Source organism: Clinocottus analis, unplaced genomic scaffold (genome assembly GCF_023055335.1).
Source record: "Clinocottus analis isolate CAN_PGR_092001 unplaced genomic scaffold, fCliAna1.0.p SCAF_41, whole genome shotgun sequence".
NCBI classification, from domain to species: Eukaryota; Metazoa; Chordata; class Actinopteri; order Perciformes; family Cottidae; genus Clinocottus; species Clinocottus analis.
The window spans coordinates 309,214-332,980 of record NW_027176165.1 but is presented as its reverse complement, the minus strand read 5'-3'; the positions used below and the strand labels follow the sequence as shown (position 1 = coordinate 332,980).

Sequence of the window (23,767 nt, the reverse complement as noted above, 5' to 3'; positions counted from 1 at the left end):
AGACTCAGATTTACAATAATTTGCATTTATTAGCATCAAAATGGTCTATTAAAATAAGACTAAAACTCGTTCTTTACAAAAGAATCAAGCTCGATTAATGGATTGATCCGACATTCCTTCAGAAAGCCCTTCCAGCGTTGATTAAAGTGCAGTAAATCGCCCATCTTTCTCAAAGTATAAATGCTGTGAAAGGAACATTGTGCTCTTTTGTAAATTGAACAAACACATTGTCCTTAAACCTGAGGTGAACATTAAGACATTCATACCTTAAAAATACAAAAACAAAAAAAGGGCGAAGAACATCTCCACGCATTAAGGAGACATAATATGAAGACGTTCGCACAAACAAACAAGTTATTTTTCCGTCTCTCAAACAGACCCACAGTGACATAATAAGTACAAACTCTAAATTAGTTCAACATTTCAACAGATATCACTTAGTGTTTTCACAGCCACAAAGATGTTAAAAACGTTAAGGCCGTTCATGGCGTCATTCTCCCCAAACCTGAAGACAACTGTATCACTTTCCTTCTTTTTTAAATATCAAAATCACACATTTGGCGCTTCCCACAGGAAACATGCAGCACTTAACCCCCTCTACATTTGACAATAAAAAATAAAAAAATAAATACAGGACAGATGGAAATAAATACTCAGCAAATCTCGTCAGCTATCCACTCGTTCAGGTCGGGGAGGAGGGACTCAAACTCATGTGTGCAAAATCCTCTCGTATAGGAACTCAATCATTTCTTCTCAGAGGCAGAACTGGATCATAAAACGTCCCAAAGAGCGCCTTAATGCTGTAAAAAGTACTCAACTGCACAAATTAATTGTCTTTTTGCAGAGTTAAACAACACATTGGCTGGTGATGCATCACCAAAAAACTGACTCATCGAAACTCACAAGAAAAATGCGGGGCGACAAAAAACACTTGGTCCTCGATTTACAAATCACATCCCTCATTGTTGTTTTTTAACCTCTAAACAATTTCTTTTTTTTTAAATACACAAACATAAATAGCAGCAGTCACACTCCCAACGTGAGCTCACAGAGATCATATCCTCCACCTTGGCCTCTCCATCAGACTGTCTTAGGTTTCGTCAGCTGACATTCACAGAATGATATCGCCCCACGAGCCCCCAGAAGGGCCCCTCACGGCCCCCTCACGGCCCCCTCACGGCCCCTGGGAGTTCCTGGCATGAGCCCTTGAAGAGCGGGGGTTGGGAGGGAAGAGTCAGGTTTCAGCGCGATTTCACCCCGAGCTGTGTCTTCAGGCGCTCGTACACCACGTAGCTGATGCTGACGGCGGGGATGACTTTGAGGAAGTTGGGGGCGAGGCCCCTGTAGAGCCCCGTTGGGCCCTCGCTCTGCAAGATCTGCCTGAAGAGGCCGGACATCGTCAGCTGCTGGCTGCCCTCTATCGCAGCTGGAAGGATAAAAAGAAAAGGTTTGTGTGAGAGAAGATTTGGAGCTTCTTTGTTTCTTTCGACTTGGAGGAAGAACAATTAACTCATTGACGGGAAATCTATTATTTTGAAACGGTTTCAGTCATTTCTTTTGAAATATTGATCGTCACAACGGGTTGTAGGATATCTGGTTTCTAAAAAGCAAACAATAGCTCGTTTGAATCTATAAATAAATCCCAGACTAGAGCTAAACACTCTACTTATTTACTGCAGCGTCTTAGTGAAATGAGAAAGCAGGTCAACATTGGCCAACACGACGAATCATGTGTCTTCTGGTAAGACGGTTCCTCCTTCACAAGCGTGGGAAGGAGCCGCACCTTCCTCCAGAAACCTCCACTCCACACACCACGCTGAGGACATTTAGTGGCTTAAGACACTACATGTACATTGCGGGCTCACCTTGCGCCTGCATGCGGGTGCGGACCAAAGCCAGAGGATAGCTGGCGAGCTGCCCGCAGGTGCTGGACACGGTGCCGCAGGCCAGCAGGACGACCACGCCCGGGTTGACGCTGTCGGCGCCGTACTGCTCCAGGTAGTGGTTCTTCAGCGTCTGAGGGACGGAGGAAGAGAGGAGTGTTAGTATCAGTATTGTGTCATTTGGGTAGTTCAGATCCGGTTACGCAACATGAAACACTGTAAATGTTTGCAGCCGAGACGATCAACAGTCTCCCTCTGATTAGAAAAACATGTTGAGGTGAGAAATTCCACACGGATACCAACAGCGCTTCAGACTGTCGAGCAGCAGTTGGCGGCGCTCACCTCGTACACCGCCAGGTCAATGCCCGCGTAGGGGACGATGCCCAACATGTTGGGGACGTAGCCTTTGTAAAACGCTCTGAGTCCTTCTCTCCTGAAGATCTGCTTGGCACAGTCCGAGATGCCAGAGAACTGACCGGTCGTCCTCAGGGCGAGGCGGGTTTTCAGGACCTGCGTGGGGGGGCAGAAAGATCAGTTAAGCCCCGAGAACGCCTCAGTAAGAAGGATTCCTGATGCCTTTGTGGTGTAAAAGCAGATTTAGTGCAGCTGGTCGTCACCTCCATGGGGTAGATGGTGCTCTGGGCGATCACTCCGGCCAGAGACCCAGCAACGAATCTCTCCCCGATGCTCAGAGTCCCCCGTTCGCTGCCAATCAACTGTTTGATCTGGATATAGCCATTTGAGAGAGAGAGAGAGAAATACATAAAAACACACAAAACAAAAAAGCAACACGAGTTGTACAGATGAGTGTTGGAGACAGTTGCTCATCACACCTGCTCGTACGCCATGAACTTGAGGGCCGACTCCGGGGCGATCTTGATGACATTCACGCCGTTGCCTCGCCACAGCGACCTCATGCCGCCCTCTTTGATCATCTGCATCATCCCGCTCATGATGCACATGTTGTTGGTTCGGGTTCCATACACCTGGAGGAAGAGGAAGAGGAGGCGTTAGGTACAATCTTTACGTTATTTGACTAGATTTTTAATCTTAGTTTAATCAAGCCCCCTAATTAAACTGAGTCAGTTTAATTAAACAAGGATCAAAGTCGGGGCATTTCCTGATCGATTGGGGCTCAAAGTCGACGCTCCACATCACAGCTGACGCACATGTGGGACATTGACACAGATCCTGAATGTGCAGTTAGACCTTCATCCCTCAATGACGGTGACGTTGACGCGGTCGAGGGTGTGACGACCTCAATGCGGCCGGTCATTGGTCTGCACGTCTGCGACTAATAATCAGCACTTGGACTCTGCCCCCCCTCCCTTACGCACCGCCTGTTACACATTAACTGCTTCACGGCCACTGGGTAACTTTTAAGTTTCTCCTTGATCGTGCCACCTGCAGTTATAAAATTAAAGTCTGAACACGTACGCCATGCTTTCCCCCTGACTTCCGTTTTGAGCTGTGATTGGGTCGTCTTACCTGCATCATGACCTTGAGGCGATCCAGCGGGGCGGTGCAGGTCCTCGACACGGCCCCGGCTCCTCCACCCGCAACCAGGTGCCTCCACAACATCCCGGTCTGCTTCTCCTCGACCGTGAACTCGTCGGGCACCATCAGGTTCTCACCCACATCGAATATCTGCCGGGAAGAGGAAGATAAAACGTGAATTATTTGGTAAAAACTAAAACATGTGCAGCGTTCCTGTCCAAAGACAACAGACTGGAGTCATGTGATGTTTTAGTAGAAACTCCTTTATTTTTTTATAAGTTTGTCACCAGCTCACTTAGAGCTCTCATAAACTGAACCAAACATCCAGCACATTTCACACCAGAGAAAAGCTCAGTTCATGCTTGGAAAACAAAATAGTGATCTTATAGTCACGGAGCACTTGGAAGTGGCAATCTGGGACAAAGTGATCCTGCGTTGGAGCCACATTAAAACATCTGGTGCAAACTGAGATGACCCCACCAGCTCATGTTTCATCAGTATTTTGGCTGCGGTCCCTTGACCTGCCTGGACACGGTCACTCGGCTCTATTCTTAGTTCTGGTTCAGAGTCTCGGGCGGCTTGACAGCCATGAAATAAAATCATCCAAAAAGATCACTGTCCTCCTGCAGGGCGGTGCTGTATCACTTCAGCCTCCACCTGCTCCGACTGCTCTCTTTTACATAACCGCGAGACAAATCCCTCCAACATAATCCTCCTGGAATGGGAACGAGTCCTTCCAAAGCTTAATAGGAGCTCAATCGCTGACGCACGACGTGTGCAGGTGGAACCTTTCAGGGAATTTTCTTTTCAATCAACGCGTTTTGTTTTCTCCCAACGCCAGAGGAAGTCTCGACACCTTCTGAACTTTGATTAGTTCCACCTAGAGCGACACCCTTATCGGATGCCCTGATACAGTTATTGGTACAAGGAAAATAGGACATCGGAAAATGTATGCAACACCACCGTCGCATGATAAGAGTGTGGTCATAACAAGCTGCAGCTGAACAGGCTCAACACTGTGGAGATGACAGGAGGAGCCCTCTGCACTAGTTTGACTCCTGTTGTCTTTAATGTCTTTCTTAATATTTATCTTGTTTATTGTGTATTTACACAAGTATGAACCAGAGTCAAATTGCACTTACCGTGGAGTGCTTCCAGTAGAGGATGATCTCAGGAATGGTCTCCGTCGTCTCCAGCGTGGGGTAGTTGCTCCACTCGCTGCTGCCGATGGTTATCATTCCGTTCTTATCCATGCTTTAAAAAGAGGGAAAACTAAAAAAGTAAGATTTGAGGCCCTCAGTTCAACAACCAGAGATCTCAGTGGATGAAACCGGTGAATGAATTTACCTCTTCAGGGCTTTCTCCGCATGCTGCGCAGAAATGTGCACACCGAGGTCCTGAAGAGACTGCATGAACTCTGCATGATCAACGTGACCTTAAAAGGGAAACAAAGACAGGTTGTAAGAAGAAAAGGTCTTTCACCCTGGAGGTGCATTACTGACACAGACAGGTCCTCTTACCTGCATTCTTCCTGTTGAGGCTCTTCACCACAAGCTTCAGGTCCTTCTCATAGTCCTGCAGATAGTGAACAAACTCTTCAAAGTCCAGCTGTCCATCCAAGTCATTTTCTTCCATTTTTAAGGTTTTCTGCAAGAAAGAAAACAATACACAGGACATTAGACGTGGTTCTCTTTTATAAAGTCAATCAAGAGACAAGTTTGAATAAAGCGAGTGGCTGGGAGAATTTATTTATTTATTATGTAGGTGTGGTAATTCATTTTTGACATTCAGGGACAAACTACAGCAGCAGATGACATCTTGCAGAGGTATGCAGAGAAGTAATCTCTGCTGCCAGACAAATATTTTGGCAGTCAGTTTGTGGAACAGGTACATTAAGTCCTGAGAAGTACTTAATGACTAACTATCTGGTTTAAAAGGTGTACCTCCTTGCGTTTCATGACCTCATTAAAATCAGACTTGCTGCAGAATGCTGTTGGAGTTCTTGAATGAAGTCCATTTGTCCAGCCCGCTGGAGGGACGAGGTCATTAGCTAGCTGACACCCGGTCTATCTTTAACTGCAGGACAGTCTGCCAACTGTTCTAATCCAGTCAAAGCTCAAAACTCCTAAGCTAAAACAAGACGAGAACAAACCGGTGCTGATACCTGACCCAGCATATGACTGTCGCACTGCAACGATAACCTGCACGATATTCAGCCCTCCCAATGAAACTACCTGCACAAGTGCATACATGTGAGTTACGGCAGTCAAAGGGGAAGAGCAAGTCACACATTTTAAATATTTGCTATATCTATACACGCTCTGCTCTTTTGAAATCTTCAGTTGCAGTACTGAAGTTGTCACAACAAAAGCAATAATGTTGATTTAATATTCCTCTATTGCCATCAGTCCAAAAAACTGGGATAAAAAACAACATTATAAATCCCAGGAGGAGCAGAGTAAATGAAAATCTGTTGGGTTTTTTTTTTACATTGTTTTTTTCTTTTAAAATAAAAAAAGGTAGTTTTTTTTTTTTTTTAAAGATGGATAGTTGCCTGGATCTTTTATTTGTCTTAGTGCTTTTGGCTCCCTTTGCAGAACATTGGGCCATTTTATATGTATATATGTATATATATATATATATATATATATATATATATAGTACAACCTAAATAAAAGGTTTAATGAAGTAATATAATACATTGAAAGTAGTCGTCAAACGATGTATAAAACACATAATTAAAAAAAAATATATATATTTTACACCTTTGTAATGCATTAATAGTTCTAGTATTTTTTCCAATCGTATACCAAAAACATATTAAATAATGCAATTTATGCTAAAACAGAATACAAACAGGAAACTTTCGCAACTATAAATGTGTCATGTTCTCGTGGCGATTTTTTTTAAATACCGGAAGCAGAGTTTTTGCGGCCTCGCCGTGAGCCGTTCTCCTCCAGCGCCGTACTCCATTCGGTCAAAACTAAACTATTTAATAAGACGGGGACTGGTAACGCTGAACAGACATATTAAACAGATTAAAACGTGGTCTCACCTTTCGCCATTTTTGGTAGGCGGAAAACTCCTGAGACGGCAGGAACACGCTGAGCTTGTTGAAGAGAGACTTTAGCTCCGACGGAAGCCCGTTAGACTCGAAACATTCCACTTCCACCGGGTCCGCGTTGGACACCGGGACGTAAAGGCACAGGCCGAGCATGTTTGAATGCGGAGGGAAATTAAAAAATAATCTACAATAAATAAAGAATAAATAGCACACCGCGGTAGTTCTCCTTCACGAGGTAATACTGAAATGCCGGTATGGGGGGAAAATGCCGGCTTCTAAAGAATGCCGGGGAGGTCCCGCCCTTTCCCGGAACAGCAGCGTAGCGTTCACGTCATTGGCAGTCGGGCCGGCATCGTTGGCGTCATTTTACTATCAGCCAATTGTCGAGGCCGCCCATTGATCGGCTCGGTTCGGTCCCGCCTACACAATCTATGGTCCCGCCTTCTTCTTGCGCAAATGAACGTAGAATGGTAAACCAATCAGGGCTCTCCATTTAACCCACGTGTGAATGGTTGGCCAATCGCGTCGACCTGGCCAATCGTTTCATTTAAACAGGAGCAGAAGCGGAGACAGAGGTCTGTTTTGGCGGTTTAACTGCATGATCTTTTTACAATATGGAATATATATATATATATATATATATATATATATATATATATATATATATATATATATATATATATATATATATATATATATATATATATATATATATATATATATTCAGGATCAAGCTAATTTCTTTGCATATCAATATTTCCACAAGCGGCTGTGGTCTACGTGCCTCTTGCTGTTTATTTAAGAGTACAGTTTACGTTCCAGGGGCAAAGGATTGTAGTTGAGCCACTATTGATCCTTTAAAGACAGGGCCACAACATGATCAAACATCAGAGTCTTAGTTTATTTCACAAGTTCACAAAACGTGTAATTAATTAACATTGTATTTGTAGAGGTCAAAACTACTGCAACCCTTGTACCATAGAACAACTTTCTATAATTATATTTATTTTCCATCTTCATGCACCTTGGAAGTTAAGGAGAAGTTGTGCCATAAAACTCCAAACTCTGCTTCTAAGCAACTAATTTTGCATATACATACTGAATATAATCAATGCCAACCAACATTATACATTAATAGTGGACACATACTGCCCATAACATGGACACATACAGCTCATAACATGAACACATACAGCTCATAACATGAACACATACAGCTCATAACATGGACACATACAGCTCATAACATGTACACATACAGCTCATAACATGTACACATACAGCTCATAACATGTACACATACAGCTCATAACATGGACACATACAGCTCATAACATGTACACTGACACTCACATAACTGTTTGAAAAGATGTAAAATAGTTTGAATTTCATTTCTGTAATCTCGAAAGCTTCGGTCATGTTTCATTTTAAATTGTTTAGAAGAGAAATATGATGGAAATTCAAATAGGTTCTTTACTTTTTAGTTTTTACACACTGTTTTAGGCATATAAAACATTGTGTCATGACATATAATAATGATTTGTCTGCATTACTGTTATGTGTTTGTTTGAGCACTTTATTTTTTACTTAATTTAATATCTATTGCACTGTTGTTGTTGTTGTTGTTGTTGTTGTTGTTGTTGTTGTTGTTGTTGTTGTTGATTGTCTCGTCTAATGTCTAATGTTATGCACCTTTTGCCAAGAAAAAAGCCTTGTCAATGTAAACATACATGGCGAATAAATGGTTCTTATTCTGGTTCTGATTCTGAATACTTGTCAGATTTTGAAGGTTACATTTCTCCTGAAAAAAAGGAGCAACATAATTTTTCCAAAAGAACATTTTTGGACATATTTATTGTTAATAAGACAAAAAGGATGAGGCGGGCTGTCATGACTACACGTTTAAAAGCGGTTTAAACACCTTCATGTTTGACCTTTGAAGTCTTTTTCTGAAACACTCCTCTTCCTTCGCGCCTGTTGCATCATTTTATTGATCAACTCGTTGGACTGAAGCTTGTTCCCTCAGAAATGAACTGGGATCAGGACGAGAGGCAAACGCCAAAGAAATGTGCTGAAGGAAGAGTTCAACCCCTGAGGCAGTCAGCTGATCCTGTCTGGTGTACACACACACACACACACACACACACACACACACACACACACACACACACACACACACAAACACACACACACACACACACACACCTCTTGAAGCCTCAGACGTTTAAGATTCATTCCGGTTATACGAGTCAGGCTCCTGCTGGGAGGCTCCGTAACACAAATACATCAGATATAACAGAAAAGTTGATGGAAGTGCATTAAACAATGTACATAAACTCAGTTGTGCGTATACTTGTACTTTGAACATTTCCATTTAATGTTACTTTATACTTCTAAAAGCACATGTCAGAGTATTTTAACTTGTGTACTAGACAAAAGTAGTACACAGAAAATTAAAATTGGCTCCACATTGAAGAACTACTTGGTTAAAACATAAGAATACAATATTCTTTGAAATAAACTGTTGTGCAACACGTACATATAGCTGGTAATACTTCCATATACTCTTACCGAGGTAACAAGATTTTTTTAGTTGTATTCATAGGTACTGTTTTTGTGTTTTAAAAAAACATATTTTGGGGGAATTTATTCACATATAAATATAGATAAATATATATTAAAAATATAAAAGAAAACTATTTTTGAAATTGTATTTTTTGAACACATTGGACTGTCAATGCTTTGTTATGTCTCTGAAGGTAACAATAACAACAATTATAATTTAAATAAGCGTATTAAACAATAACTGATCTCAGTACTTCTTCCACCTCTAAATATTTGACCTGGTTTTTTTTCCTGCATCGTTCAAAGCTCAAGAAATGTTGACATCACGTATGCAGAGGTTTTAAAGTTCAGCATGGAAAGAACACATGTTGGTGAGGCTGCTGCTGTTGTTGTTGTTGTTGTTGACATCTGTCTGAGAGTCAGCAGCCCTTTAACCTGCAGGACCAGACATCCAGTCCGTATCTGTGGGCGTCTGCAGGTGAGAGACAACTCACCTGCTCACTGATAACAAAGGAATCTCTGTTGTCGCTCTTCATGGTCGTTCGGGGGATTGTTGTTTACGTGAGATAAAAAATGAAATAAATTGTATTTAAAATTAGCATCCAATAAAAAAATCCTTTAAAAATAATAATTTTATGAATATTCAATTAAATATAAGGTTAAGTTCATGAACTGAACAGTAAATAATCTTTATCCAATCAGACCCGGATGGCACAGTGCTGCATCACATCTTCTTTCCAACCAGAAATGCTTTGCGCTGGTGAGGGGTTCTTCACTGAGGGCACGTCACTGAGAAAAGGTGAAGAGCCACCAGTTTACAGGATTCCTCTCATCACCAATCACAACATTTACACCCTTTAGTGCAAAGAGACGTCTCTTTGTGAACGACCTGTCGACCAATTCAGACGTCAGAAACACAAAGGACACGATAGATCTCATGATAACACTGCACGTATGATATGTGTTGTTATTAAAGGATTTTGTTTTGGACTAAAATATCAACACCAATAATACTCACTGATATCTGGTCGGATCTTATTATTTTATCAGATTGTTTATGACGCTTTCATAACGAGCAGGAACTGTTTCATTTTGACAAAATTCTTGTACTCTGGCTTAGTACTTTTTTTTTGGTATCTGGAAATATGAATGTGCAAGTAGAAGTTTAATATCCACAGATTTAGTCTTAAGTGAGATGATTGAACCTCTGTGATCTGCTGCTGTCTGCTGGATGAACAAAGTATAACATCACTCCAAAATACAAGCCAGAATACAAAGATTGGTGATTTATGTCAGCTTGTTTGTTTACTTATTCATCAAAATAAATATCACATTTTTAATGATCAACAATCATCACTTTAGTATGATAATTTCATAATCTATATTCTATAAGAAAAGCTGTCTGGCGTTAAAAATCATGAGTTTTTCTTTTCCCTGAAGGTAACACGAGCTGTCAGGTTGTGGCCACACGGTGTCGCTGTGTCCCGTGTGTGACTGCGGCTAACGGGGCGCGAAGAGCTGTCAAGTTACCAAAGATGAGCGCGCGAGCGACCGGAAGTGAAATCCACAAACGTTTTTGCACACTTTAAATATATGTGATTTTTAATGATTTTAATTAATCCAGCGATATAAATTTAGCTATACAGATTATTTGTATTTTCATTTGACTAATTTCCATTGGTATTACAGTACTTTACGTTATTTTATAAAGTTTACACATTTTAGTGTTGTTTTATAACAGTAAAATTGCATAATTCTAGTACCCTAGAAAGTATTAGTACTTTTTAAATAGAGTACTAAATTAAAGTGCAAATAATATTAATTTATACGAAGTTAAAAGAGTCATACATTTGACCAATTATTAAAGATGTCAGCGTTTGTCATGAAAGTAAAATGAAAACCGGAAGTTGGGCGATGCGCTGTCTCCGGCTCTTGACGCTCCTCGGCACAAAGTTCCTCCTCCCGGTACCGAGAGAACCGGACCACTACCGTCTTTCCCGTCATTGCGCGTCGTGGTCCGCTGCCGAAGGAGCCGAAATGTCTCCCGGTAAGTCCCTTTCTCACTTTTAAAACCCACAAACGTTCACATTTACGACAAACGGTTTTTAAAATTTTTTTTTTTTTACTATAAACGTTTAGTTTTGGACGTTGTTTTTTGTTTCTTCTTCGGAAACGCACGGATTTGTTTTTTCCAGGTTTCTGCGCAGACTCGCCTCTGAAGAAGCGCAGCTCGCGTGACTCGCGTTAACGACCCGGCTCGCGGGGCTTTCCTCTCCGGTGCGTTGATTCGTGCTTTCTGCTCAAACAATGGCGTTCTTCGTGAAAAAGAAGAAATTCAAGTTCCAGACGCATCTGACGCTGGAGGAGCTGTCGGCGGTGCCTTTCGTCAACGGGGTCCTGTTCTGCAAGATGCGGCTGCTGGACGGGGACTTCGTCGCCACTTCTTCCAGGTAAACAAAACAAACGCACCTCCGCTTCAAACACTTTTAACGCGTCACTTTGTTCATTTAAACTGTCACAGAAGAGAAAATATCAATTAATACACGACGTGGATTCTCAAATGCACTTTAAAATCAATCAAAACATTTCCAGATTATGTCAAATTGTATAGAAAATACTTACAAAATAAATACGACTTAAATACGTTTCTACGTGAATGAAGTGATGTTAAAATGACAATCTGCTGTTTGTGATTCTAACAAAAATAAAAAGGATTTTTCTGTTAAAGTCAAATAAAAAGTTGTAGGCATCTAATACTAAACAAGTTTTAAAATACTGCAGGATATTCTAAAATCACAAAACATGTCATTACATTCACAGAATAACTCCATTCAAGCCTTTTTAAGCTCCTCCAGGTGTTTCAACATCACTGAATTAGTTGAACAAATATTTTAAAGTATTTTCTGTACAACTTGATATAATCTGAAAATTATTTTCACTTTTTTAAGTTTATTTATATATTGTTGAGAATATATTGCCATTTTTTTTTATCCTTGAAAGAGTTTTCCAACTTTTCCTGTAATATTCAATATGACGAAATGTTTTGTTGTTTGTGGTTTTCACACTCACAAAATCTTGAAGTCAAACTTAAAGTATTTTTTTGAGCTTTCTAATGAATTTATTTCATTTTTTATACTTGTGGTGTGTTTGTTTTGGTAAAAATAGAGATATTTTTGCAGGACATATACAGTATTTCTTGTTTTAGGTGGTAGGTTCGATCTCGTTCCCTTTAGTATTACATCTTTGCATCTTCGTTGTTATTGTTTGGCTGCATCACAGTTCAGCTTCACGTTACAGCAGTTTGTCTGCAGGCCGGCTTCCTGCGAGTCTGAACGCAGGGTGTTGCCTTGTTACGTTTGTGTGTGTCTGCTTTGTGTGCGTCCACGAGCTCTGAACCGCCATAAAATGTACATTTTAAAGCCGAGAGTGAAACCGTCGCCACAGGGTGAAGTCTGTTTGATTGGAGTCACAAACCTGCAGATCAGCCTCGCTGCACCGATGAAACCAACCACCTCCGTCTTTGATTCCCCGATGAGGTTATTGGGCCTTGAAAGTTTGTTTATTAAAGATAACGTCAGGAAGCCGTGATCGTCTGGAGGCGCTTGACCTTTCGTAACCTCATCGTGACCGGAGTTGAGACATGACCCAAAAAACCTGTGACACGATTTTCCAACTGTTGTGGACAGTTTGTTATAAAAAAGGGAACTTCTTTTTGCTGCTGTTTCCAGAACAGGTGTACAAAAATCTTGAAAACGCATTTTAAAGTCTTTATATGTTTTTTTTTCCTTGATCAAAAGTCACTTTATTGAACTTACAGGAGCTTAAAGAACATCGTGCAGAGTTTATAATGTACCATGTGGTTCTTAAAAGCTGCTTGTTAAGCCAAATGTACCGGTCATGCATGATTCCTTCAGTTTCATCTGGTTGCTTTTGGCTCTTTGCTACAGCGTCTGATGCACTAAACTAACCTCAACCTGTTAAACGACGTGAGACCTTCAATAAATCAGTTTTACTGCCCAGAGAATCGCTAACAACAGTTTTAGATGAAAAGGACCGGCTTCTTTTGCCCACGTCACTGTGTTCAAACAGGCCGGTTAATCTTCACATAGTCTCACAAACGCAGACGATCTCAGAGGTGGAGTGAGGCCTCCGCGCAGAACCGCAGAACCGCAGAACCAGAGCTGTTCAGACCCGCGGCCAGCGATCGCTTCACTGTGTCCATAAAGAGTCAGAAACTGAGACAAAATAAAGGTCTGGGGAAGAGAGCTGACCAGTGACTCATCCAGAGGATCCAGATCCCTCCAGCAGCTAGGAAGCTTATTTTTGGATGAAATGACAACGTGTCAGAAGACGATGACCAGCTGTGCAGCCTTTTAGCCTCTTTTAGCTTGTTGTTTTGGTTTTACTGCACACTTGTAGCACTGTTGAGTCTCAGGCTCTTCTTTGTGTCAGCCTGAAACACTGAACACGACCTGCAGCTGCTGGTCTTCTTGCACGTTGACGTTTCTTTGTTTTACATCTTTTCTCGTCATCTCTCCGTGTCAAATCTCGTGTTTGTTGAAAGGCTCTGTGCAAACACAAGAACCAGGAGTGTGCGAACCAGTTTTGTATCAACAATCGTGTTCAGACAACGCAGTCTGTCACACCTTGTGGATTTGCATCCAAATCCAATAGTTTCCCTGATATTGAACCTTTTGGGCCTTTTCAGAATGCTTTTACTACTTTCTTCAGAAGCCCTGAGCTGCAGTTTGACTTTTGCTTGTTTTCCGTGCGGATGTTTATCCTTCAGCTCAAGAGTCTTGTCTAATCTTTGTCCTCCTCTTCAAGTTAGACGGAAACAAAATACTTCTAAGAAACACGGTTTGTGTTGCTCAAACATGCAAAAAAACCCACAAGCATTAAAAACAGTTCACTTTTACTGCAGTGTCAAAGTCTGTTCATGTTCTTGAACATAATCAATTCAGTTCAGTTTATTTTGTAGAGCCCAAAATCACAAATACAAGATTATCCAGAGTGGGCTTTACAATCTGTACTCAACATCCTGTCCCAGGATCTCACACCGGATCAGGAACAACTCCCCAAATAAAGATAGTAAAACCCTTTAACAGGGAAACAGGAAGAACCTCCATAGAGCAACAGAGGAGGATCCTCTCCAGGATGGAGCAACAGATGTCATGTGACCGCAGGAGGCAGGAGGCAGGAGGCAGGCGGCAGGCGGCAGGCGGCAGGCGGCAGGCGGCAGGGGGCAGGGGGCAGGGGGCAGGAGGCAGGAGGCAGGAGGCAGGAGGCAGGAGGCAGGGCTCCAGACAGGCATGATCCATGGCGGGGGGCGGGATCATGAACCATGCAGACTTTGTCCCAGACTCTTAGTTTGGCTGCATGAACGTGTTCTCTGCCTTGAGCCTCACGATCCGGTGGGATTATTGTTTTTTTCTGGCCTCGTAAACACGTTTGTTGATCAAACTGAAACTTTTGAGAAATAACAACCTCGGAGCTGCCGCCCGAGGCGGCGAGGCCCGCGACCTCCGCGGCCCCCGTTGAGGTCATCCTCCTCTCTGGAGGTTATATAACCGCCTCCCTCCGGCCTCCCCCCCTCCCCCCACATCTCCGTTATCATCTCCGTGACTGAAAACAAGGCCCTCTCAGAGGACGAGGCGACGGCGCAGGGAGGCTCCCTCCGCGGCGGACAGAGATTAGCGTTATGTCACAGATCTAACAAACACGGCCTTTGTGCGAAGGGGGCCTGGTCTTTTTGTGGGTCGGGAACATAGGGGGAGGGAGGGGGGATAATTAACGCTGAGCTTGTGCAGCCGACCCGCTCCCCGGCGGCTTGGATCACGTGCTGCGAGTCGCACTGATGTGTCGGCGCTCGCTCGGCCCGCGCACGTCTGCGTGGGAGAAACTATCGAACCTCAGAGCTTCAGCTGCGCTTTGTCCTCGAGAAGCTCCGACGACGAGTCGCTGCAGAGCTGAGGCGTGGCGGCGGGAGGTCAGCGGGTCAGCGGCCGGCCCGGGGGGTCGGTTTTGCAGAGAAACTCGGCTCAAACGTCAGCAGACGGTGTCGCGCTCCGTTACGTCACGGCGTGCAAAGTGTGTCTTCAAGTGTCTGGTTTGTTGTCCAGAGAAAAGCCAGGAGATCTTTGAGATGGAGGAACGGTGAATGTTGCCTGGATCATTTCACGCGTAGTTAGAGGCGGATGCGTGAATTCACGAGTCTTAAGTCTGAAAACGAGGCTTGAAAACAACACGACCTCCCGTGGTTCAGTTTTAGGAACACGATCTGATTTCATGACTGAAACTTAACGTCTCAGGACGGTGAGAGCGGTGTTCCTGTTCAGGATGCTGAAGGGTCACACAAAATAACACAACGGGGCCTTCAAGAGCCAGAGGCACAAGAAGAGATACGTAAAAACAGAATAAAACAAGAATACTGGCTCAGAAAAGCGTGTGTGTGACGTACGTGTGTGTGTGTGTGTGTGTGTGTGTGACGTATATGTGTGTGTGTCCCATTGTCACTGATTCTACAGCAGTTTGAGCTTCAGCCTGATAACAAAACTAAAGTCCACATTCTCAGTAAAGATCTGGAGTGATTTGATCTCTGGTGTTTCACTCCAAGCGTCCTCGCTGGAAAGCACCGCTGCATCCAGCCAGCTCCTCTCACTGGAACCAGCTGGTCTAATCCGGATTTTGGCAGAAAAAAAAACAAATTCTACAAGTGATGTACAGGTCCAGGTTTTTGTCCTCGCGCTCGCTCGCTCGCTGGTTTTGACATTTGTAGTTTTCATCCTGAGACTTTGCCAGAGCTCTCACTCTGCACGCAGCGACAAAGCCGAGTGAAGACGCAGCAACAACAACAACAACAACAACAACAACAACAACAACCTGATTCTGGAGTGTTGAGATATTTCCTTGGTGTAAATAAGAGCTGAGAGAAGAAGTTAGTGGGAGTTGTGCTCAGTGTTTTAAAGGTCAAGAGAAAGAAGGAATGTTGGAGCAGTTTAGAGGCTGAAGACAGCGGAGAGGACGCAAGGTGGAACACACACACACACACACACACACACACACACACACACACACACACACACACACACACACACACACACGTATGGAGGCATCATGTGCTGTCGCAGGTTGAAATTCGTTCATTTTAAGTTTTACAGCACAATGAAGTCCAAAGTTTACTGCCAGGTTTTTTAGTCTTGTAGCATTTAGTTTTTAGAGCCTCAGCCAATGATTTCTGTATTTTTATGAAGAACACATTTATAGCCGAGGCAAACTTTAGACCTGAGCTCTTGAATGAAGTCTAGAAAACAACGGGTCCAGAGCTGAAGGCTGCAGACAGCAACGACCCTCTGACCTTTATTCTCAGGGTCCGACGACGGAAAGATAAACAAAACCTTTTTCTTCACCTTTCTGTTTGTCGTTGTGGCAAAGTGTTGGTGAGTGTTTGTGTGAAACCTTCTTAAACGTCGGGGCTGAATGTGTAGCTGATGTTGACACCGTGGAGGCAACGCACCACAACACGACCTCACGACCTTCCTGAGTGGAGGAAACAGGCCGGATTAAGAGGAAGGAGAAGGAAACCTCTCCATTGAGATGTTAGAACTGTGTTCTCAGGGTTGTGTGTTTCTTAAGGAGTGTGTTCTCAGGGTTGTGTGTTTCTTAAGGAGTGTGTTCTCAGGGGTTGTGTGTTTCTTAAGGAGTGTGTTCTCAGGGTTGTGTGTTTCTTAAGGAGTGTGTTGTGTGTTTCTTAAGGAGTGTGTTCTCAGGGTTGTGTGTTTCTTAAGGAGTGTGTTCTCAGGGTTGTGTGTTTCTTAAGGAGTGTGTTCTCAGGGTTGTGTGTTTCTTAAGGAGTGTGTTCTCAGGGTTGTGTGTTTCTTAAGGAGTGTGTTCTCAGGGTTGTGTGTTTCTTAAGGAGTGTGTTCTCAGGGTTGTGTGTTTCTCAAGGAGTGTGTTCTCAGGGTTGTGTGTTTCTCAAGGAGTGTGTTCTCAGGGTTGTGTGTTTCTTAAGGAGTGTGTTCTCAGGGTTGTGTGTTTCTTAAGGAGTGTGTTCTCAGGGTTGTGTGTTTCTTAAGGAGTGTGTTCTCAGGGTTGTGTGTTTCTTAAGGAGTGTGTTCTCAGGGTTGTGTGTTTCTTAAGGAGTGTGTTCTCAGGGTAGTGTGTTTCTTAAGGAGTGTGTTCTCAGGGTTGTGTGTTTCTTAAGGAGTGTGTTCTCAGGGTTGTGTGTTTCTTAAGGAGTGTGTTCTCAGGGTTGTGTGTTTCTTAAGGAGTGTGTTCTCAGGGTTGTGTGTTTCTTAAGGAGTGTGTTCTCAGGGTTGTGTGTTTCTTAAGGAGTGTGTTCTCAGGGTTGTGTGTTTCTTAAGGAGTGTGTTCTCAGGGTTGTGTGTTTCTCAAGGAGTGTGTTCTCAGGGTTGTGTGTTTCTCAAGGAGTGTGTTCTCAGGGTTGTGTGTTTCTCAAGGAGTGTGTTCTCAGGGTTGTGTGTTTCTCAAGGAGTGTGTTCTCAGGGTTGTGTGTTTCTCAAGGAGTGTGTTCTCAGGGTTGTGTGTTTCTCAAGGAGTGTGTTCTCAGGGTTGTGTGTTTCTCAAGGAGTGTGTTCTCAGGGTTGTGTGTTTCTCAAGGAGTGTGTTCTCAGGGTTGTGTGTTTCTCAAGGAGTGTGTTCTCAGGGTTGTGTGTTTCTCAAGGAGTGTGTTCTCAGGGTTGTGTGTTTCTCAAGGAGTGTGTTCTCAGGGTTGTGTGTTTCTCAAGGAGTGTGTTCTCAGGGTTGTGTGTTTCTCAAGGAGTGTGTTCTCAGGGTTGTGTGTTTCTTAAGGAGTGTGTTCTCAGGGTTGTGTGTTTCTCAAGGAGTGTGTTCTCAGGGTTGTGTGTTTCTCAAGGAGTGTGTTCTCAGGGTTGTGTGTTTCTCAAGGAGTGTGTTCTCAGGGTTGTGTGTTTCTCAAGGAGTGTGTTCTCAGGGTTGTGTGTTTCTCAAGGAGTGTGTTCTCAGGGTTGTGTGTTTCTCAAGGAGTGTGTTCTCAGGGTTGTGTGTTTCTCAAGGAGTGTGTTCTCAGGGTTGTGTGTTTCTCAAGGAGTGTGTTCTCAGGGTTGTGTGTTTCTCAAGGAGTGTGTTCTCAGGGTTGTGTGTTTCTCAAGGAGTGTGTTCTCAGGGTTGTGTGTTTCTCAAGGAGTGTGTTCTCAGGGTTGTGTGTTTCTCAAGGAGTGTGTTCTCAGGGTTGTGTGTTTCTCAAGGAGTGTGTTCTCAGGGTTGTGTGTTTCTCAAGGAGTGTGTTCTCAGGGTTGTGTGTTTCTCAAGGAGTGTGTTCTCAGGGTTGTGTGTTTCTCAAGGAGTGTGTTCTCAGGGTTGTGTGTTTCTTAAGGAGTGTGTTCTCAGGGTTGTGTGTTTCTTAAGGAGTGTGTTCTCGGGGGTTGTGTGTTTCTTAAGGAGTGTGTTCTCGGGGGTTGTGTGTTTCTTAAGGAGTGTGTTCTCGGGGGTTGTGTGTTTCTTAAGGAGTGTGTTCTCAGGGTTGTGTGTTTCTTAAGGAGTGTGTTCTCAGGGGTTGTGTGTTTCTTAAGGAGTGTGTTCTCAGGGTTGTGTGTTTCTTAAGGAGTGTGTTCTCGGGGGTTGTGTGTTTCTTAAGGAGTGTGTTCTCAGGGTTGTGTGTTTCTTAAGGAGTGTGTTGTGTGTTTCTTAAGGAGTGTGTTGTGTGTTTCTTAAGGAGTGTGTTGTGTGTTTCTTAAGGAGTGTGTTCTCAGGGGGTTGTGTGTTTCTTAAGGAGTGTGTTCTGGGGTTGTGTGTTTCTTAAGGAGTGTGTTCTCAGGGTTGTGTGTTTCTTAAGGAGTGTGTTGTGTGTTTCTTAAGGAGTGTGTTGTGTGTTTCTTAAGGAGTGTGTTGTGTGTTTCTTAAGGAGTGTGTTGTGTGTTTCTTAAGGGAGTGTGTTCTCAGGGGTTGTGTGTTTCTTAAGGAGTGTGTTCTCAGGGGGTTGTGTGTTTCTTAAGGAGTGTGTTGTGTGTTTCTTAAGGAGTGTGTTGTGTGTTTCTTAAGGAGTGTGTTCTCAGGGTTGTGTGTTTCTTAAGGAGTGTGTTCTCGGGGGTTGTGTGTTTCTTAAGGAGTGTGTTCTCGGGGGTTGTGTGTTTCTTAAGGAGTGTGTTCTCGGGGGTTGTGTGTTTCTTAAGGAGTGTGTTCTCAGGGTTGTGTGTTTCTTAAGGAGTGTGTTCTCAGGGGTTGTGTGTTTCTTAAGGAGTGTGTTCTCAGGGTTGTGTGTTTCTTAAGGAGTGTGTTCTCGGGGGTTGTGTGTTTCTTAAGGAGTGTGTTCTCAGGGTTGTGTGTTTCTTAAGGAGTGTGTTGTGTGTTTCTTAAGGAGTGTGTTGTGTGTTTCTTAAGGAGTGTGTTGTGTGTTTCTTAAGGAGTGTGTTCTCAGGGGGTTGTGTGTTTCTTAAGGAGTGTGTTCTGGGGTTGTGTGTTTCTTAAGGAGTGTGTTCTCAGGGTTGTGTGTTTCTTAAGGAGTGTGTTGTGTGTTTCTTAAGGAGTGTGTTGTGTGTTTCTTAAGGAGTGTGTTGTGTGTTTCTTAAGGAGTGTGTTGTGTGTTTCTTAAGGGAGTGTGTTCTCAGGGGTTGTGTGTTTCTTAAGGAGTGTGTTCTCAGGGGGTTGTGTGTTTCTTAAGGAGTGTGTTGTGTGTTTCTTAAGGAGTGTGTTGTGTGTTTCTTAAGGAGTGTGTTCTCAGGGGTTGTGTGTTTCTTAAGGAGTGTGTTCTCGGGGGTTGTGTGTTTCTTAAGGAGTGTGTTCTCGGGGGTTGTGTGTTTCTTAAGGAGTGTGTTCTCGGAGGTTGTGTGTTTCTTAAGGAGTGTGTTCTCAGGGTTGTGTGTTTCTTAAGGAGTGTGTTGTGTGTTTCTTAAGGAGTGTGTTGTGTGTTTCTTAAGGAGTGTGTTGTGTGTTTCTTAAGGAGTGTGTTGTGTGTTTCTTAAGGAGTGTGTTCTCAGGGGTTGTGTGTTTCTTAAGGAGTGTGTTCTCGGGGTTGTGTGTTTCTTAAGGAGTGTGTTGTGTGTTTCTTAAGGAGTGTGTTCTCAGGGGTTGTGTGTTTCTTAAGGAGTGTGTTCTCAGGGGTTGTGTGTTTCTTAAGGAGTGTGTTCTCAGGGGTTGTGTGTTTCTTAAGGAGTGTGTTCTCAGGGGTTGTGTGTTTCTTAAGGAGTGTGTTCTCGGGCGTTGTGTGTTTCTTAAGGAGTGTGTTCTCGGGGGTTGTGTGTTTTTTAAGGAGTGTGTTCTCGGGGGTTGTGTGTTTCTTAAGGAGTGTGTTCTCAGGGGTTGTGTGTTTCTTAAGGAGTGTGTTCTCAGGGGGTTGTGTGTTTCTTAAGGAGTGTGTTCTCGGGGGTTGTGTGTTTCTTAAGGAGTGTGTTCTCATGGGGTTGTGTGTTTCTTAAGGAGTGTGTTCTCATGGGGTTGTGTGTTTCTTAAGGAGTGTGTTCTCGGGGGTTGTGTGTTTCTTAAGGAGTGTGTTCTCGGGGGTTGTGTGTTTCTTAAGGAGTGTGTTCTCGGGGGTTGTGTGTTTCTTAAGGAGTGTGTTCTCGGGGTTGTGTGTTTCTTAAGGAGTGTGTTCTCAGGGGTTGTGTGTTTCTTAAGGAGTGTGTTCTCAGGGGTTGTGTGTTTCTTAAGGAGTGTGTTGTGTGTTTCTTAAGGAGTGTGTTCTCGGGGGTTGTGTGTTTCTTAAGGAGTGTGTTCTCGGGGGTTGTGTGTTTCTTAAGGAGTGTGTTCTCGGGGGTTGTGGTTTCTTAAGGAGTGTGTTCTCGGGGGTTGTGTGTTTCTTAAGGAGTGTGTTCTCGGGGGTTGTGTGTTTCTTAAGGAGTGTGTTCTCGGGGGTTGTGTGTTTCTTAAGGAGTGTGTTCTCGGGGGTTGTGTGTTTCTTAAGGAGTGTGTTCTCGGGGGTTGTGTGTTTCTTAAGGAGTGTGTTCTCGGGGGTTGTGTGTTTCTTAAAGAGTGTGTTCTCGGGGGTTGTGTGTTTCTTAAGGAGTGTGTTCTCGGGGGTTGTGTGTTTCTTAAGGAGTGAGTTCTCGGGGGTTGTGTGTTTCTTAAGGAGTGTGTTCTCAGGGTTGTGTGTTTCTTAAGGGAGTGTGTTCTCAGGGTTGTGTGTTTCTTAAGGGAGTGTGTTCTCAGGGGTTGTGTGTTTCTTAAGGAGTGTGTTCTGGGGTTGTGTGTTTCTTAAGGAGTGTGTTCTCAGGGGTTGTGTGTTTCTTAAGGGAGTGTGTTCTCAGGGGTTGTGTGTTTCTTAAGGAGTGTGTTCTCAGGGTTGTGTGTTTCTTAAGGGAGTGTGTCCTCGTCTTCCTCCCAAACAGCTCGTTAAGTCTTTCGCAGCTTTTCCTCCAGAGCTGCACTGATGGTTCTCTGGTGAACACTGTTGGTGTGTCGGGCTTATCCGTGAGCTCCTGGATGCTTTTGAAATATGTCCTAGTCCATAATCTGAGTTTACAGGCGATGCCTCTCGTCCCAGTGAGGTGGCTTCATGGCTTCAGGCTGCTCAGTCACTCTCTGTCCTCTCGGTTCTTCACGCTTCATTTTGTCTGTCGTTCACTGCAGCGCTTTGACTACTAACGCCTTCAGTTTCACTCATTTGATCATTCAACCGAAAATAATCCTAATCTGTGTAATCAGTTTAATCTGGGTCCAATTTCTCAAACTTCAGGATTGAACTTTCTCCTTAAATTAATCCTCTGCAGCAACAAAGTATGTAGTAGTACTAGTAGAGTCAGTAGTACTAGTAGTACTAGTAGAGTCAGTACTAGTAGTAGTAGTACTAGTAGAGTCAGTAGTAGTAGTACTAGTAGTAGTGGTAGTAGTACTAGTAGTAGAGGTAGTAGTAGTACTAGCAGTAGCGGCAGTAGTAGTACTAGCAGTAGCGTCAGTAGTAGTACTAGCAGTAGCGTCAGTAGTAGTACTAGCAGTAGTATCAGTAGTAGTATCAGTAGTAGTACTAGCAGTAGTATCAGTAGTAGTATCAGTAGTAGTAGTATCGGTAGTAGTACTAGTAGTAGTATCAGTACTAGTAGTATCAGTACTAGTAGTATCAGTACTAGTAGTATCAGTACTAGTACTATCAGTAGTAGTACTAGCAGTACTATCAGTAGTAGTAGTATCAGTAGTAGTAGTAGCAGTAGTATCAGTAGTAGTAGTATCAGTACTAGTACTAGCAGTAGTATCAGTAGTAGTAGTATCAGTAGTAGTACTAGTAGTAGTATCAGTAGTAGTACTAGTAGTAGTATCAGTACTAGTAGTATCAGTAGTAGTAGTATCAGTAGTAGTACTAGCAGTAGTATCAGTAGTAGTAGTAGCAGTAGTATCAGTAGCAGTAGTATCAGTAGTAGTAGTATCAGTAGTAGTAGTAGTCATACTATCAGTAGTAGTAGTATCAGTAGTATCAGTATCAGTAGTAGTACTAGTAGTACTATCAGTAGTAAACCTGTTCAACAGTAGTAGTAGTATCAGTAGTAGTACTAGTAGTACTATCAGTAGTAAACCTGTTCAACAGTAGTAGTAGTATCAGTAGTAGTACTAGTAGTACTATCAGTAGTAAACCTGTTCAACAGTAGTAGTAGTATCAGTAGTAGTACTAGTAGTACTATCAGTAGTAAACCTGTTCAACAGTAGTAGTAGTATCAGCAGTAGTACTAGTAGTACTATCAGTAGTAAACCTGTTCAACAGTAGTAGTAGTATCAGCAGTAGTACTAGTAGTACTATCAGTAGTAAACCTGTTCAACAGTAGTAGTAGTATCAGTAGTAGTACTAGTAGTACTATCAGTAGTAAACCTGTTCAACAGTAGTAGTAGTATCAGTAGTAGTACTATCAGTACTATCAGTAGTAAACCTGTTCAACAGTAGTAGTAGTATCAGTAGTAGTACTAGTAGTACTATCAGTAGTAAACCTGTTCAACAGTAGTAGTAGTATCAGTAGTAGTACTAGTAGTACTATCAGTAGTAAACCTGTTCAACAGTAGTAGTAGTATCAGTAGTAGTACTAGTAGTACTATCAGTAGTAAACCTGTTCAACAGTAGTAGTAGTATCAGTAGTAGTACTATCAGTACTATCAGTAGTAAACCTGTTCAACAGTAGTAGTAGTATCAGCAGTAGTACTAGTAGTACTATCAGTAGTAAACCTGTTCAACAGTAGTAGTAGTATCAGCAGTAGTACTAGTAGTACTATCAGTAGTAAACCTGTTCAACAGTAGTAGTAGTATCAGTAGTAGTACTATCAGTACTATCAGTAGTAAACCTGTTCAACAGTAGTAGTAGTATCAGTAGTAGTACTATCAGTACTATCAGTAGTAAACCTGTTCAACAGTAGTAGTAGTATCAGTAGTAGTACTAGTAGTACTATCAGTAGTAAACCTGTTCAACAGTAGTAGTAGTATCAGTAGTAGTACTATCAGTACTATCAGTAGTAAACCTGTTCAACAGTAGTAGTAGTATCAGTAGTAGTACTATCAGTACTATCAGTAGTAAACCTGTTCAACAGTAGTAGTAGTATCAGTAGTAGTACTAGTAGTACTATCAGTAGTAAACCTGTTCAACAGTAGTAGTAGTATCAGCAGTAGTACTAGTAGTACTATCAGTAGTAAACCTGTTCAACAGTAGTAGTAGTATCAGTAGTATCAGTAGTAGTAGTATCAGTAGTAGTACTATCAGTACTATCAGTAGTAAACCTGTTCAACAGTAGTAGTAGTATCAGTAGTAGTACTATCAGTAGTAAACCTGTTCAACAGTAGTAGTAGTATCAGCAGTAGTACTAGTAGTAC

General features: G+C 42.8%; 2 protein-coding genes across 5 annotated transcripts in view; one reads left to right on the top strand and one right to left on the bottom strand.

Annotated features, from left to right (window-relative positions):
- Positions 1-17: 17 nt before the first annotated feature.
- Positions 18-6,684, bottom strand: slc25a25a (solute carrier family 25 member 25a). The gene is made up of 10 exons (XM_068598937.1): positions 6,436-6,684; positions 4,901-5,027; positions 4,728-4,815; positions 4,523-4,634; positions 3,372-3,530; positions 2,717-2,869; positions 2,501-2,608; positions 2,226-2,393; positions 1,866-2,016; positions 18-1,426 (listed from the first exon to the last, which is right to left on the bottom strand). Exons 1-10 carry the CDS (start codon positions 6,595-6,597, stop codon positions 1,242-1,244), a joined length of 1,413 nt encoding a protein of 470 aa, XP_068455038.1. The 5' UTR covers positions 6,598-6,684; the 3' UTR covers positions 18-1,241.
- A 4,233-nt stretch (positions 6,685-10,917) lies between these two features.
- Positions 10,918-23,767, top strand: part of eeig1a (estrogen-induced osteoclastogenesis regulator 1a) — a 28,931-nt gene continuing 16,081 nt past the window's right edge. For 3 of the 4 annotated variants that reach the window (XM_068598928.1, XM_068598931.1, XM_068598930.1), the window contains exons 1-2: positions 10,918-11,056; positions 11,205-11,459. In XM_068598928.1, coding sequence (XP_068455029.1) covers positions 11,317-11,459 — 143 coding nt within the window. In that variant the 5' untranslated portion in view covers positions 10,918-11,056; positions 11,205-11,316. Of the gene's footprint in view, positions 11,057-11,092; positions 11,460-23,767 lie in introns of those variants that run through there. The other variant, XM_068598929.1, reaches the window with a different exon arrangement.